The sequence below is a fragment of the Pectinophora gossypiella genome, chromosome 26, assembly GCF_024362695.1.
Source record: "Pectinophora gossypiella chromosome 26, ilPecGoss1.1, whole genome shotgun sequence".
NCBI classification, from domain to species: Eukaryota; Metazoa; Arthropoda; class Insecta; order Lepidoptera; family Gelechiidae; genus Pectinophora; species Pectinophora gossypiella.
In genome coordinates this window covers 2,324,744-2,343,370 of record NC_065429.1, presented here as the reverse complement: position 1 = coordinate 2,343,370, position 18,627 = coordinate 2,324,744, and the positions used below count along the sequence as shown (strand labels likewise).

Here is an 18,627-nt window from a genome sequence, read left to right as displayed (position 1 = left end):
GAACTTCTTACATTGCCGTGCATTTATATATTAGAAACTTGTAAATTTGTTAGAAAATATCCTAATTTTTTTAAACGACGAGGCGATATGTCCACTGGTCACTCCTTAAGATATAAAGACAGACTGATGCTACCCACCTCCCATCTAACTCTGCACACCAATAGCCCACTAGTTATGTCAATCAAAATATATAACCACCTTCCGGATACTATTAAAAATGAAACCAACGTTAATTCTTTTATAAAACAACTAAAGCTACTACTTATCACTAAAAGCTATTACACAGTCAATGAATACATAAATGATAAACTAAAATAAACAAATTTTAATATTTTATAAATTAAATCATAATAAACATATAAAACAATACTTAAAATATAAGTGCAATAATATTGTTAAAATATAGTAAGTATAATAAATACAAGTTGTATCACTGACTAATAATTAAGTATGTTGTCCTCTCTACCAGTTGCAGTGCCCTTACCGGGTCCATGTTGATACTATAATACTTACTTCTGTATTTTTATAACACCACAATTTGTACGAACACATGGTCGCAATAAAACATTTCTATTTCTATTTCTATTTCATTTCTTGCCACATCTTTCGCACACAAAACGCGACTCCTCAGGAGGTGGTAAAGCACGACGAAGACTTTTTGCTTCAGGTTTTCCAGCCAGTCATCGTCATGTCTTGAAGTCCCGACGTTAATATCATGTGCGCCATTCAGGTCTCATTCGGCGCGCCTCTCCCACCCATCCGTCTGAATACCGAAGCTGTTCATGTCCCGCTTGCAGCAGTCCTTAAATCGTAAGGATGGACGCCCTACAAGTCTTTTTACGCCCGCTATCTGGCTCAACATTACTTGACTTGTGTGATAATACTACTGCTCTCAGGTAGGGAGGTGCTCGTCGTAATCAAACAATTCAGCAATTCTCTTGAATAATGTTATATTTTCATAAACAATGTTAACTCTCCAACTCTTCATAACAGATTACCGCAACCGAACAAAATTCCACGTCACCGCCTTTTTAAAAAGGCGGGAAAACGTGCCCGTTCGAAAAAGAAGAAATCAAAATAAAAACAAATGAAATAATATGCCAGTTCCAAATTAAAAATAATAAAGTCGTGACACAGATTCACGACTATTATTCCGTCTATTATTAAGTTATAAAATCTAATAATAATTAAATAATAAAATAAACATTACGAACCCTAACACTTGTAATAAGTTTTGATAAACATGGCACAGCAGTATCACAATAGGTACTTATATACTTATTACTTATAGGTATTTATTGAAGTCTATTGCTACTCGATAACGGTTTCTATAACGGACGTGGGCGAGTTTTATTGCCGATGACCATTCCTACGGCAAGTTATTCTTGAATTCCGTTGTTTGTTATACTAGCACCACGACCCAGCTGCGTCTGGGTAAAGTTTTGACCCTTACAGTATTTTTGGAGAACTGAAACACATAACACTTCACTAACACAGCTGACTCGACCATTGTAGATGGCGATACGGCTCACCTATCACGTTGGTCTAACAGAACGCTCCGTGAGGTGTCAGTACATAGTTCATCTTGCGATGTACCTATTATACCCGAATTGGGGTATATTCGTTAGCTTATGTAGGTCATAAAAGTAAAATGCTAATTCATTTTCTATCTAATCTAGTTAAACAAAAACTTTTCGAAAAAGGTTGTTATAAAGTTAGTGATTACTTATTTAGAAGATATGAATGCATGGGATTAACTGTCTGAGAACTGATAGTAGGCAGCTAAATTACTCAATTGTATACCAATATTTTATGTTTTTTTTTAAAGAACGTCAAGGCCCTGTGCCGAGGTTTTTCTTGCAGCTTCTTTTCCCCGGCTATACAGGTTGTGAGAAGCTGCAGTAGTTTTAGGCGAATGAGACGTTCGTTATGTAAAAATTGACGATTCAAAGTGTAACTATGTTACCTAAAGATATTTTGAATCTGAATTCCCTTCAAAGCAACTCATATAAGAAAGCAATATTGCTATTAAATTTGACAGTTGTTTACATTGCGCACTTACTTTTATATGCGCAAATGTCAAATTGCAATAATGCTTTTTTAGATGAGTTGCTTAGATGTGGCCGTTTTAACTCTCCTGGTCGTAAAGAAGTTATTATGGGCCCCGATTCCTGCTTCCCCCTCCTAATTTTATTTAAGTTATACCTGTCATTTTCTTATCCGCCGAAAAGGAGAGGGAAATTGTATGCCTGTCCCTTTTCTTTCCGACGAATAAAAAATTACAGGTGTATAACTTAAAATAAAATGAGATGGTGTGTCTATCTAAGTTTATTTAAGTTATCTACTTCCATAAATTAAATGAAAGAAAAAACGGAAACCACGTACGTCACTCGGTATTCTTTGATCATTTACAGCAGTGTAGAAACATTCTTCAAGGCGTGTTCACGTCAAAACTTGAAGCGTTTAAGTTTCACTATCACAAACCACGCTAGTTGCGAATCTTCGGAATAACACGTCATTATTCGTCAACTGTCAGTTGGCCGGGTGTGGATACGTTTGCGATGAAAGCGGAGCGGGCGCGGGCGCGGCTTTTGAGTCAAATACTACTGAAAAGTATCGGCGTCCGAAGTACGTAATATACGATCCCGACGACCCGATTACTCTAGCCACAGAGGCAGCCAATCAGCTCGCGACATCAAACACTTCAGGACCCCGATACCGACCCCTCCGGCGTGGTCGACGATTTCCCTCCCTTTCGACCCACTAGGGTCGATTAATTTTTTCAAATATTTTTCCTCTCAGACGACGCCCTGAGCCGAGGTTCGCGCGCGTTTATCCGGCCAAGTAGTTAATGCCATCTGCGGCAAATCTACAATAAGTCACGTCAAAAAAAAAGTCAAATACATCCACTGCTAACAGCCTCCGTGGCCTGGTGGTTTGGCTAACGATCTGGAGGTCCAGTGGGTACTGGGCTAACAGGTCTTTTTATCAAAGCTTACAAGCCCTTTATTACAAGAAAAAAAAAAGAAAAAATAATATATAAAAAAATAAAAAAGAAAAGATTAGGTACTTAAATAGATTTTTAGATAGATTAGATAGGCCGCCTATGGTGCTCATTTTTATTCGTATATTTATACATACATACATACATAAACTCACGCCCGTAATCCCAAATGGGGTGGGCAGAGCCACAAGTAATCAAAGACAACTTGCAGCCACTGTTGATCGTATATTTATATCCTTTGTAAATGTCGTTGTGCAATAAAGTATTATTGAATTGAATTGAATTGATAGCTTAGGTAGATAGATAGGTAGATTAGGTTAGATTAGGTAGTTTAGGTAAAGATTTTCATTATTACAAGAACGTGTTGATCACTCTATTATAACTACACATGTAAATTACAAATTACAAGTGTCAATATTTATTTCACAAGTATATTTTACTACCCCTCTACATTTTTGATAAAAGTAATTCACACGTATTTTTAGCTTGTGAACGTTAGAGCGTTAGGCTCACGATCTGAGGACGTCCGGGTTCGATTCCCGATGGGGAGACATTGTCGAAATCACTTTATGAGACTGTCCTGTGTTTAGTAAGGACTTTGCACGCTTGAATTACCCGATTGTCCGAAAAGTCACATAACTCCGTGATTCAGAGGGCATGTAAAGCCGTGGAATATGCTTCATACCCCTTCCGGTTGATTGAGGGGAGGTCCTATGCCCAGCAGCGGGACGTATATAGGCTGTTTATGTTATATTAAAGTAAAGGTAGATAGAGACTATGAAATTCCATTTGTTTCGATCCTGACACACTTCTCTTGCTTCCTTCACATTCATCAATCGTTTCATACACGCACGCCGGTTCAGAGTAGATCGTACTGAACCTTTTATAAGGACATTCACAAATTGTTATGTGATTATACAAATTATCTTATGTGCTCGCAAAATGCAAACTCTATTCAACGCGTCGTCTCCTTTTATGCGCATGAGTGTCGGATTATGCCAAGAATATCTACAATACCAACAACGCCAATCTCGCATTGGTTTGTAAAGAATTCAACAAAACATGAAAAAGGAAAAGTTTCAGCTAGAATGAATAGGCATTTGCTGAGCGTGTTCAGTCCGGCCAAGTAGATAATGCGATCTGAGACAAACCTACAATAAACAACAAATTAAATATACTTCATAGCACTGTTCAATACATGAACATAAATATTGAAAGTGTATAACAACTTTTTATTTTTATACTTTTAAAATGGTAACTTTAGTATTTTTGTAATTTGGCAACATTGCCATTTGTCTTTTCTCTCTTCTCGACAATGGCCCCGATTCCTGCAGACACCGCCTAATTTTATTTAAAGTTATATCCGTCATTTTCATATCCGTCGAAAAGGAAAGGGACGGATGATTCACAGCTCTTAATTTTAGGAAGAATGAGTGAATGAATGAATAACCCGGGCGAATCAAAAGGTACGTCGCTGGTATGCAATCCGTTTGACGTGCTGTCTACTTAACTGTGTCGGGTTATTGGCGGATGTAAAATTTTTAGACGGTTGGTTTAGATTTGTGCTTAAAATTGACGTGTGTTCCATAAATTTTATGCTTGTCGATTACCCGTCCCTTTCCTTTTCGGCGGATAAGAAAATGACAGATATAACTTAAAATAAAATTAGATGGTATTTACAGGAATTAGCACCAATGTCTTGCGAGCAGCCGGACGATGTCCGACCTTAAATTAATGTTTTTTCAATAGTGAAATCCATATTTCCAAGTTACTTTGTTTTATTTATAAACAAAAGATACAAAACAAAACACACATGGACGAAAGATACAGTACAATCTGACGCCCTTATTGCTAAGCAGTAATTTTTTCCAGGCAAGAAAACATTTATCACAATTTGGTGCAGGACGGTGCAACATCTTGTATAAAATAAAATAAATACTTACAAAAAGGAAACAACTGACATAAAATACATAAATAAAATGTATATACATAAATTCTTACATACATAAATATTATGTTACATTATTTGCACTAAATTACAAGTAAAATAACAATCACAAATAGAACGGTCACAATAGGCGGCCTTATAGCTCAAAAAGCAATTTCTTCCAGGCAACCGAACAATGCAATGCTGTTCAAGCATCGCTGTGCTCCGATACACACGTGGAATTATCCGTTGCTTCGTATCTATTGACGCGTGGTAGGCGGCCTCTGTGGTCCAGTGGTTGAGCGTTGGACTCACGATCCGGAGGCCCCGGGTTCGAATCCCGGTGGGGACATATCACAAAAATCACTTTGTGGTCCCTAGTTTGGTTAGGACATTACAGGCTGATCACCTGATTGACCGAATGTAAGATGATCCGTGCTGCGGAAGGCATGTTAAGCCGTTGGTCCTGGTTACTATTTACTGATGTAAGTGAGTAATCGTTACATGAGCCATGTCAGGGGCCTTTGCGGCTCAATCGTAACTCTGACACCAGGGTTGATGAGGCTGGTATTCCACCTCACAACCCACACGATAAGAAGAAGAAGCCGGCCTGAAAACTATGGATTATTAATAAACTGGATATTCCTGTTGGTGTTACTATTTTCGTCGTTATTACTAATCATCCCACTTTTCTTTTTAAAGAACGTCTAGGACCCGACGTGTGCCGAGGTTTTTCTTGCAGCTTCTTTTCCCCGGCTATACAGGTTGTAAGAAGCTGCAGTAGTTTTAGGCGGATGAGACGTTCGTTATGTAAAAATTTAAGATTCAAAGTGTAACTATCTTACCTACTGAATAAAGATATTTTTGAATTTGAATTTGAACTACCTATTCTGCCGTCACGTCGAGACTCCATCGAGCCGCAGTACTTATAATAACTTAAAGTACAATTAGGAGGTGTCTGCAGGAATCGGGGTCAAAATAATCATGAATCGCTCTTTCAAAACAATCCATCAGTTCACATCTTGACCTACCGTCTCCTATCCGCGTAAAAGCCATTACGCCACTAGGTGAATCACAGCCGGATGCGACGTATTATGGCAACATTGCGGCCAAACTGTGACATGCTTGCAACACTGGTGCGTCAGGCGAAATAAAATGGCGACTCGCGCCAAAAATTACGTAAGACGTTAGTGTTGCGGAGATGGTGTTTTGGTTTTTTCTCTCTCCTTACATACATGCTTCCTTACACTCACGCCTATTTCCCACCGGGGTAAGCAGAGACTGGAATTCCATTTGCTTCGATCCTGACACACTTCTCTTGCTTCCTCCACATTCATCAATCGTTTCATACACGCACGCCGGTTCAGAGTAAATCGTACTGAACCTTTTCTAAGGACATCTCCAATTTGGTCAATGTAGGTACGTCCTTCTAAGTCGCCTACTCTCTCTCCTTGGTATTTATTATTCCCATCTGATCGTGCTTCGGAAGGTACGTAAAACCGTCGGTCCCGGTTACTACTTACTGATGAAAGTACGCCGTCGTTACATGAGTCATGCCAGGGACCTGTGGCGGTAATATTAACCTCGATCAAATTAAAATCAAAAATGTTTTTAGTACTTATCAGAAATAATATACAACAAAAGAAGGCATTTTTTTGAGGTAGGGTACAATACTTAAAATATAAGTTTTACAAAATGAACATAGGTTCTCAAACTAGACGGAGACTGTATCTTGGGAAATCGTCGACAATGGGATACAAGTCTTGTAAGCTTGAAATCTGATGAGGTTGGTAATCGACCTCATAACCCAAACGATAGAAGAATATTCCCATATATATTCCCATCTGAAGGGGTCTGCCTTCTTTGCTTTTTCTTTCACTTGGCTTCATCAGAAGTGACGTTACCGGAGAACAAGAACAGGGGATTTAAAATGGCCACATCGAAGCAATTCATCAATGAAAGCAATAATGCAATTTGTCATTTGCGCATATGATATAAAAGTAAGTGCGCAATGCAAACAAAATGTCAAATAGCAATATTGCTTTCTTCGATGAATTGCTTCGATGTGGCCATTTTAACCCCACAGGTCTTTTTTTCGGCCCTGGGATTTTCAGAACAAAAAATAGCATCATTTCTGAATACCGGAATGGATAAGTAGAGGTGTAGAGGGTACACCCAGTCCTCACAGCTATAATTAATGTAATAGGAGGCCAGTCTATATCCATTAACCGGGCACAAATCCTGGAAATCACGTGTTCTTAATCCAAACATGAATTTATACTCATTAAGTCGAATTCAACAGCCTCAGTGGGTCTAGTGGTTAGAGCGTTAGGCTCACGATCTGGAGGTCCGGGTTCGATTCCCGATGGAGACATTGTCGAAATCACTTTGTGAGACTGTCCTTTGTTTGGTAAGGACTTTTCAAGCTTGAATCACCTGATTGTCTGAAAAAGTAAGATGATTCCGTGCTTCGGAGGGCACTTTAAGCCGTTGATCCCGGCTATTAGCTGTAAAAACACCTCCACCAACCCGCATTGGAGCAGCGTGGTGGAGTATGCTCCATACCCCCTCCGGTTGATTGAGGGGAGGCCTGTCCCCAGCAGTGGGACGTATATAGGCTATGTTATGTTATGTATAACGCCCGAGCCGGGATGCAAACCCTGACGCTGCGAGGAAGTTACATGTTCTCTGAACACAACTAGCACGGAAAACACGAACATCAGTTACAATTTGCGAAATAATTTACTCGAAGCAATGGAATTGAGACGACAACCCAAGCGTATAGATATAACGGAACTCGAATAGTTGTGAGTCGCAGGCGCAACTATGTGGGTCGAGCTTGTATGTCCTGGTATTTGATGAGGGCTTGGTATTGCTAAATGTTATGGTGGTTTGTCCTTAAGATATGTCGATTTGGATTCTAAAACTAAAGGCTGTTAGCTATCCATCTTCTTCTATGGTGTGGTGGTGGCTGCTGTCAGGGTTACTATTGAGCCGCCAAATACCTCTGATATGGCTCATGTAACGACTACTTACTTACATGAGAGTAGTAAATGGGTCCAACAGCTTAACGTTTCTTCCGAAGCACGGATCATCTTACTTTTGGACAATCAGGTGATCAGCCTGTAATGTCCTAACCAAAATAGGGATCGCAGTGATTTTTGTGATATGTCCTCCGGATCGTGAGCCCAACGCTCAACCACTGGACCACGGAGGCCGCTAGTTATCGATAAGATCTTCGAACATCGGTGATCAATCTCATTAATCGTTAACCCAAAAATATTCTAAAATCTTTGGCCATGTTGCAAAAAAAAGGTTCTATTGGGATATTTGCAAAAAGCCTAAAGTTTCTAGGATATTTTTGCCTTCACGTTAATGAATTTGACGTCTGTATCCTGTCCTGGTCCTGGGGGATTAAAAAGGCCACATCGAAACAATTCATCTAAAAATGCAATAATGCTATTTGATATTTGTTATCAGACACGACGAATTTATTAAAAACATCATAGAAGGAAAGCTAGAAGGAAAAAGAGGAAGGGGAAGACAAAGAAGACCTTACATGGAACATACATACATACATACATAAACTCACGCCCGTAATCCCTAATGGGGTGGGCAGAGCCACAAGTAATCAAAGACAACTTGCAGCCACTGTTGATACGATGTCGTAAGCTGGATATGATGAACTTTATGGTGATAAGGGATCAGCCTATCGCCCATAACATTAGTCCATCATGTTAGAGGACACAATCCCTCTGTCGGTTTTTACGACATGCCCGGGAAGACAAGCAGCTGAACGTGTTCTATGTTTTTTATTTGCTCCCAGAACAGCATAGAAGCATGGAACAGATTAAAGAAAAGGTTAACGTCGTGTTTTATAGAGAAGTCAAGTAATTGGCCTTTGATAGACTGGAATGGAAAATGCTGCACCGACAAGAGCGTGGCTCTTAAATTGATGATGATGATAATTGTTTGCATTGCGCTGTCTACGCACCTCACTAGAGGGGTCGCGGGGTGGCCACCGATCGCCGTTCATTCGTCGCTCGCCGACCCGCTCGTTGGCAACACTAATAAAAAAAAAGAAATCCACTTCTCTCCGCGCCTCGCTCGCGCTCGCGTTCGATTTGTAATTTTCTAAATATATTGTAATATTTTGGAACTAATAGACAGCGATATAGTTACAGTCCGCTAGTTTTATTTACTGCTATCAAGGATCCCAACAAATTACTTTTACATGTGCAAATGTCAAATTGCAATACTTATTGCTTCTACTCCTCATCGCTCCTTCCGTTATTGCCTCCTGTATAATGTTATGTTTTTTAATCGCAAACGCATGCTAAGAATTGTGTCAGTATTAACGTATTCACCCCGCGTTCGTCGGTAGCCGATAAATTGCAAATGACACAATATCAATAATTCATACGGTGAGGCAACTTGTGTTGACGGAAGGCAGGTACTTACTTGTTAATTTTAAAAATTCGCGTCATTGGGGTTGCAACGGCGGGAACGTTCTGGATGCGGTTAGCACAGGACCGGAAAGGGTGTTGCAAAATGGAGGAGGCCTATGCTTAGCAGTGGGATGATGCTGTAAACTTCGATATCGCGTTTCAGGACTGCATAATTGAATGTGGCGCCATCTGTTGCATGTGGGCGGAACTAGCTAGCCAACTAGTTGGGTCCTCCACAACTCCAATTAGTAAAGTCTTCAAGTCGAGGACGTAACAGTTAACACTTTCAAGGACAGAACGTCTAATGACGTTCCGATTCCAAGGTGTCGTACTACCTATTATGAACCATCAATGTCCCATGGTCTCTGCCCGTGAAGGGGTTAACTTATAATACCAAAATGCTTAGCTCAGGCCGAGTCGAGTGGAGGAATGAGTGAACATTCTAAAATGCTGGTGTTACTTTTGAGTCATGAATCGGGCGAGGCAATCAGTAGGACATAAGTATAAAAATAGGCTAATAGTACCTAGTTGCCAAACTGTTTGTGATTCACAGTGCGCGTACGCACTGTTACTGCTTGTTATTCAATAAGACCGCCTGGCCTACTGCCGCTACCGCAAACTGTACCAAATAATAGTAATAGCTTGACCGCGATAACTTACAATGGTTAAGAGGAGAAAATGTGAAGAATTACTTTAAACGCATTTTTATGTTCTACGTGTTATGAGGTAAGTAGGTGTTAATATAATGTGGGTTGAGATGGCCGGCCTTGGTAGCCCAGTTGGTAGAACGCTTGACTCTCCACTTGAGGTCGCAGGGTGAATCCCAGCATAGGCCTAAACCAATGATTTTCGAATTCATGTTTGGATCATAAATAATTATCACGTGTTCAGCGGTGAAGGAAAACATCGTTAGGAAATTCCCGAGAAATGTATTTCGGAGGTATGTGACCTAACATGTATTGGGCTGGCTTTCCCTTCGCGGGTTGGTCAGAGAAGCAGTCGCTTCTGTAAAAAACCGTACCTGTCAAATCTTCAGGTTAGGTAAGCGGACCCTGTGGAAAACGGGATAACGCTAGGTAGAGATGTCCGATTATCACTATCTGTTTTTGTATGTTCCTTGTGTCTGTTTTATTCTGTACAAATAAATATATAAATAAACGTCATGACCACACATATAGAAGTTAGTGACGAATATCATGTACTTACTTAAATTATAAACAAGAATCTTTTTATTAGGTACGTAGGTATATCACTAATTTTGCAACGCATTTTACGATTATTTTCTGCATGCATTATTTATTACTTAATTATTATTTGTAAACAACGTCAATTAGTTCGGTTACCGCGGTTTCCTCTATCAGGGGTGTGCGTCAAGCTAGCGGCCTCAAAAAAAAAATGGGCACGAAAAAATAATTTGACCATACCAAAAAATAGTACTCTTATTGAAAAAAATAGTACCTGTTGTAAAAAAATTAGTACCATCACGGTTCTGGATTTATAGCCATGTTTTATTGCACTTGCTAGCTTGACGGTGAGCGAAATTTGGCGAGAGTTAACGACAAGGTCTTTCGCTTTGATTTAAACGCCAAAAAATAGTACTGAAATAGTACTCACCCCCTGCAAAATACCGAAATGAGTACTTCAACGGTTCCAAAGTTATAAAGGCAGTTCTTTGATCCCGCTGGCTTGACGTTTTGAAAATACCTATTATCTAGGGAACGCTTGCATACTTCAGTGTGTAACTAATGTCAATAAACTCGTATGAAATAGTACTCCCTACCATCATAATTTGGACCTGATTCTCTTTGTAGAAATATGTCAAAAAGTCATTATAACCTATGTCATACATTTATCAAGACAGGTACAGTCGCGAACAAAATTATTACACATGCTCAAGAAGAATGTTGTCAGATTTTAGTATTTTTCCCCATTTTTGGGTAAAAATTGGTGAAGTGCCAGGGTTGTCAGATGAAAGTAATATGATTGTTGAAACTCTTTGAGTTATTCTACAAATACTGCAAATTGTTTATTAACAAACACTTCGATCCGTAACAAATTGAACATGAAGGTATAAATTATAAAATAAAACAGCAGATTAAAAATGTATTATGATGTATTCAAATCACAGATTGTTTTCAATAAGAACTAGACCCATGCAGCCATTTTCTATTAAAATTATTGCATATTGGTGTATGCAATAGCAATTTTTTGTAATAGCAACACTCTGAAGTGCAAAGAAATGGTAGGGTAGACCTCCAAAATGGCAATACTGGCGATGGCAATACTTACGAATAAATTGTGAGGTTATGTAATTGTCTACGTGTCTGTATCAACAACAAATGTATGGCATAGGTTATGATGATTTTTTAACATATTTCTAGAAAGAGAATCGGATCAAAATTATGATGGTAGGAAGTACTATTTCATACGAGTTTATTGAAATTAGTTACATACTAAAGTATGCAAGCGTTCCCCAGATAATAGGTATTTTCAAAACGTCAAGCCAGCGGGATCAAAGAACTGCCTTTATAACTTTGGAACCGTTGAAGTACTCATTTCGGTATTTTGCAGGGGGTGAGTACTATTTCAGTACTATTTTTTGGCGTTTAAATCAAAGCGAAAGACCTTGTCGTTAACTCTCGCCAAATTTTGCTCACCGTCAAGCTAGCAAGTGCAATAAAACATTGCTATAAATCCAGAACCGTGATGGTACTAATTTTTTTACAACAGGTACTATTTTTTTCAATAAGAGTACTATTTTTTGGTATGGTCAAATTATTTTTTCGTGCCCATTTTTTTTTTGAGGCCGCTAGCTTGACGCACACTATCAGGGTTGTAGCTGAAAATCAGCGATTTGCTCGAAAGGGCAAATTAATGAATGAATGAATTATTTTTATTTCAGATCTAAATCTATATTTGTTAGTAACAATGTGAACTTAAACTATGTTAGTACCTATCCTACACACACATTACACATAAGTACATAGGAACAGCCAATTTGCTTTTATTTACAACAGCATCCTCCTCGTAACATATATCTTGAAACAAATACTTGCGCTGACCTATGACCGTTTTGCGCTGCTGCAGCGCACGTGACGTGCATTGTTGTTGATTTGTATTGTATGCATGTGTGACTGTAGACCAAATAAATGATCTATCTATCTAAGTAAGTATGTAAAATCCATTTTTTTATTGTTACAGATCCCAAGCAAATGTAACGTACTTCGAACTGAGTGATGTGACAGTAGTGGAGTGAAGTGATGAGCGAGTGGACCAGAGTGAAGTGAGTCAACAACATGGCCGCCGACGAGACAAGATGGCGGGTGCGGGTCGGCGCGGTGCTGGTCGCGATGCTTGTGCAGGTTGTTCACGGTAAGTTATCTTATTAACTTCGCCCATCCGTCCAACCCAACCCATCAACTAAGACTAACCACTCATCTTCCTAGCGTTATCCCGTCTTCACAGAGTCCGTTTCAGGAGCGGATCCAGTTTTTGTGGGGGGGGGGGGGGGGGGTCACCAGGTCGCAGACAACCTATCTCCGTAAGAAGTAGATAAAATAATAAATAAATAAAATAAAATATGTATTTATTTGCAGCAGCGATTACATTATTTTAGGTGCAGGTGTCCCCTGTTAAGTTAATATAAACCTGTGTTAGGAGACACCGCTCTTCTTACTTAGACATGTACAGTTATATAAAATTAGATTATAATGATTTTTGTCTCTTGCTCAGCGGTGAAGGAAACTGTCGTGAGGAAACCGATATTTCCGAGAAATGCATTTTCGGAGGTATGTGGTCTAACCTGTATTGGGCTGGTTTTTTCCTTCGCGGGTTGGGAGGTCAGACAGGCAGTCGCTTCTGTAAAAAACCGGACCTGTCAAATCTTCACGTTAGGTAAACGGACCCTGTGAAAAAACGCATACTAACCATAACATAAGCTCATGACATCCCAATTGGGGTAGTCAGAGGTGCAGTCATGAGCAATATCATGTAACCACTTTAGAACCCTGTCGCACTATCATATTTGACATTCAATGAGACTTTTTATCAAACAAGTTAATGTGACGTGGTTTCAAAGTGTATAAGGCCGTAGGGCCGTAGGTGTGTAGTGTAAGGCCGCCTGTTGTGCTTTTCTGTATATGTTGTCCTTATCTCTGTATTTTGTGTCCATTGTGCTCAATAAAGTATTTTATCTATCTATCTATCTATACATATTAGTGCTCGTGACCGTACAGCTATCGCAAGGTGAACTAAGTACCCACGCCTCACCGAGTTTTCTGTTAGACCAACGTGACGTCAACGTTATAATGGTCGACCAACAGTGTTAGTGAAAACTGCACTTAAGTTAATGACTCATTGGTGCAAGTCCGATACTGGGGTTTGAACCGGCAGCGCTCCCCGTTTGATTCAAGAATGCTAAGCACAAAATTTTTAACAAAAAAAAACCGACTTCAAACGCAAAACTAAAAAGCAATTTGAGCAAGCGCCCCATACATTATTGTTACCCGTAGGGGCTTTTTCTAAAATAAACAAAATTTCGTATGGCGGCCATCTTGTTTTTCCGCCATTTTGTTTTTTTTACCGGCGATTGGATTTGATCAAGATTTGAATACGTTTCGTGGAAGAAAAATTGCTCCGGGTTTTTGGCAAAACTAGCCAGGCCATAGGGTGTCTCCCTGATGCTGACCAGTTTCCGAAGGTCGGGAAGTTTTCCCGGGGCCTAGAGACCGATCAGACCACATTGACCTTACAAACGCATTAGTCGCCCCTACGATTTTTGAAAATGCCCCTCGATTTCTCTGGTCTTCCATCATCAGACCCTGACTTCCTTGACATGGGACCACCTTGGGTATATCTCCTTTCGAACAAAAAAAAGAATTATCAGAATCGGTTCATATACGACGAAGTTATGCCCGAACAAACATAAAAAAAAATATACGGTCGAATTGAGAACCTCCTCCTTTTTTGAAGTCGGTAAAATATAACATATCTTTACTTGACTCAAAGTACTTAAATTGAAAGGTGTACTCAGTTAGGGGCAGGTGCAAATAACCCCAACAAAAACGTGACTATCTCTCTCTTACACAGGCAATGGAAAGAGATAGAAAGACCTACAACTTCTTAGTAATCAAACTTTTTGTTTACCGAAACGAATTGCTTTGGCACGAAACTTTTTAAAGAAAATTCGATTTAAAAGTGTTCATTTTGTACGTTTGTGTAGTCTTGTAATATACGATAAGGTGTAAATGTCCAATCAGTTTCTTGCAAAGTAATGAATTAACTGGTTGCACTTAAGACCTCCTGGTTACATGTCGTTTCTGTAATAGACCAAAAACACCTACCATCATCATCATCATCAGCCCATTAACGTCCCCACTGCTGGGGCACGGGCCTTCGCTATGGATGGAAAGGGAGATCGAGCCTTAAAACCATCACGCGGGCCCAGTGCGGATTGGTGGTTATTAACGACTGCTAATGCAGCCGCGATCAACGGCTTAACGTGCCTTCCGAAGCACGGAGGAGCTCGAGATGAAAACTTTTTTTTGAGATCACCCATCCTATCACCGGCCTTTGCGAAAGTTGCTTAACTTCAACAATCGCAGACCGAGCGCGTTTACCGCTGCTCCACCGACCTCCTCGCGCGTATACATTTTATAATTTTGACAACCAATGGTTCATAATATCTCCACTGTTTACAAGAACTGCTTGCTCCCAGAACAGCATAGAAGCAAAACTCTATAGTGCAGTTTTCACATAATTTTAAGCATAATTCGTCACACTTGACACGTTGCTCTAACAGAAAGCTCGGTGAGGTGTGGGTACTTAGTTTATCAAGATTGTTATTTAAATTATTTTACCACCTTTTTTGTATTCTATGTGTTTTCGCAAATAAATTGATTTGATTTGATTTGATTTGCTATGGATGTACCACTGACTACCCCAAATGGGATATAGTCGTGAGCTTATCTTCTTCTTCTCTCATGTGGGTTGTGAGGTGGATTATCAACCTCTTCAACTCTGGTGTCAGGGTTATTACTGAGCCGCCATAGGCCCCTGACGTGACTCATGTAACGACTACGTACTTACATTAGTAAGTAGTAACCGGGACCAACGGCTTAACGTGCCTCCCGAAGCACGGATCATCTTACTTTCGGACATACAGGTGATCAGACTGCAATGTCCTAACCAAACCAGGGATCCCAAAGTGATTTTTGTGATTTATCCCCACTGAGATTCGAACCCGGGACATCCGGATCGTGAGCATAACGCTCAACCACTCAACAAACATTCCCATTCCCACTATACGCTAGCTTATTAACAACTTTCGAAGCTCAAAATGGTCAAAGTGGTCTATAGCCAACGGAGTGTGACCAGTCAAGTCAAGACAGTCAAGGACTTGGGGTCATTCACCTCAGACTCGAACTTTTTGGCAGTTTAGAAACTAGTCGTACCATGATTGGTATTATTATTGGGTTCATAAATCATAACATTGATATAGGTTTTAAATAGTTTTTAGTTTATTACACGGTCTTTGTGGTCCAGTGGTTGAGCGTTAGGTTTATAGAATCTTTATTTCTTATTAAAGACTTACAGTCACTTACATAAGAAATACTTACTTAATAATAATCATGCTTACGATGCTATACAGAAACAAAGTTATAGAATGCTCTAAATAGAAATATTTTGTATTATATAATGGGAAAGTTTGGCCTTAACCTTTCGCAACCCGATGGCTCCTGAAAGAGCCAGCGTCAAAAACAACTAACTCCCGCCGGCTCCCCAAAGAGCCAACCCTACTGCGCTCCGATTTCGCGCTTATTTCTCAGTTATTATAGCAGATATTGGCTTGTATTATATATATTTGACAAGGTAATTAAGTGAGCAACATAATGCTACCAAATACGAAGAACTTTTCAACTCTACTGCAAAAAAATTGGAATCGAAAAGTCGTGCTGCGCGTGGTGCACATTTTTGCATATCTTGTGAATAATATTGTGTTTTTTGGATTTCCTCGGGTAAAAAAGGTAAGTATTTATTATAATTATAGTTTATTTATCAAAAGAAACCTGAAATTTCAAAGGAATTACCAAAAAATAACTCAGTAAAATCGGCGATTGGGCATCGCGTTTTCGCAAAGTGTTTATTGCGTATTTTCAATGAAATTCTTATATCATTCTAGCTTCTTTTTATCTAAAATTTATCCAGGAATCGAATTATGTAATAAGTTCATGAAAATATGTACGTATAAATTTTATTTTAGTTGATAAATCAATCACGGAATAACTGACGCCGCCATTTTGGTTTATACAGGCTGTTATTTTTTAAAACTAATGTCAGAAAATCCGTCGGCTCCCCAGGGAGCCACGTACTAAATATGTGTATGTATTTTTAACACGTGCGATGTTATCATTTTAGGGATTGAAATGAGTGATTCGGAAGAAGACCCGGTACAATCTCGGATAAATCCGATACCATTATCCCTCGCCTACCCAGTATCGGTAACTCCCGGTGGGTCTGGCCCCATACCTTACCTTAGTTTCATTTTAGACTTTATTGTGAAAAGTAATTATGTGAAAACAGATAATCACTTCCAGACCTCAATCATATCTAGATATGTCATCAATAACTAAATATGTTATTTGCTTTTTTAGACCTAGGTACCACCCACGACGCCAACAGTGGTTACGCCAAGGACAGCATCCCCTGCCCCGAGAAGATATCCGATTGCGCTAAAATTTTGCCGAGATATGTACGTTAGATGACAATGCAGCATGATTTTGGTGGCAGTGAGCTGATCTGATGAATGACGTAATCGGAAGGTGATCACTGGAACTTGATGAAGGAACAACGTAAACTTATTGAATTTGGGTTCATCTGTTTGTCTTGACGAGCATTTTTATAAAAGCATGCTTTAAAAATATATTTTTTAATTATAAATAAAATAAATAAAAAAGTAAATATATGTTTACACACAGACACGTAATTTTACTAAGTATTATATACCTACTTCCAATTATTTACATTACATAATAAAAATTGAAAAACAGCATATTGACAGTTATCTAATAAGAAGTAGTTATAAAATAAAAAATATTAAGATTTATTACTGAAAATAGTATAATGAATTGGATACAATAGGTGCATCTAGCTAATAAAATTATTATAATCGTCTGATTTTGTAAAAAAGAATCAACCTGTACATGAAATCCTGAACTCCCCAGTGGCTCCCCAGGGAGCCACCTCGAAAGACGCGAAAAACGGCCGGGTTTTGACGGTTTCCGAGCCGCGATTCTCGGGTTGTGAAAGGTTAAATGATCGATCTGAGTCAATACGTTTTATATCGGACGGTAGTCGGTTATAAAGTTTAGAGCGTTAGGTTTACGATCCGGAAGTCGTAGGTTCGAATTCCGATAGGGACAAATCGCTTTGTGAAATTGTGGTCCCTAATTTGGGTAGGAAATTATAAACTATAATTCACTAGTAACACTACTTTTCCGATATTTTTATTGCTGCGTTATAAGTATAAGTATTTAAAATATACAAGGTGTTAGTGATATCGTAACGAATACTGAGGGGGATGATTCAGACCATGATTCTGAGTTAATTGGTCATCCACCTCACAACCCACATGATAGAAGAGAAGATTCTGAGTTCATATCAAGAGGAATTTTTCCGCCGCAAAATTCATGATATTTTTGTGCTTTTTAAATTTGTGTTTTTTAAATTCTCAATTCTATACTTTTGCGACGGAAAATTCCGCTTGATATTAATTCTGAATAATGAGCTGAATTAGCCCTCTCAGTATTCGTTATGGGGTGAGTAGTAACGTAACAAATACCGAAGGGGATGTTTCAGACCATGATTCTGAGTTGATATTAAGTGGAATTTCCTGTCAGAAAACTGATAAATATGTAAGTGTTTTTTTAACACTTATTTTCATACCTTTGCGACGGAAAATTCCACTTGATATCAACTCAGAGTCATGGTCTGAATCATCTCCTGAGTGTTCGTTACAATGTCACTAACACTATATAATGCCAATTAAGATAAACTAAACGCAATGGGTAATGTTATGAAGAAAATGAAAGCCGTATGAATTAAATATACCTACATAAGTAAGTTTTTAGTGAAAGTGATAAAATAACGCCGTTCTAAGAGTCACAGTATTAGTTTTATTGCATGAACATTTGGAGCAAAGTCAGTTCTCGCTGGTAAAGAAACAACCGGCCAAGTGTGAGTCGGACTCC

At 39.0% G+C, this 18,627-nt stretch overlaps 1 protein-coding gene across 1 annotated transcript in view; it reads left to right on the top strand.

The window, feature by feature from the left end:
* The window catches only part of LOC126378338 (uncharacterized), a 50,332-nt gene that overhangs the window by 9,472 nt on the left and 22,233 nt on the right, over positions 1 to 18,627 (top strand). The window contains exon 2 of the mRNA XM_050026593.1: positions 12,581 to 12,751. Within this exon, the coding sequence (XP_049882550.1) occupies positions 12,676 to 12,751 (76 nt within the window). The 5' untranslated portion in view covers positions 12,581 to 12,675. The remainder of the gene's footprint in view (positions 1 to 12,580; positions 12,752 to 18,627) is intronic.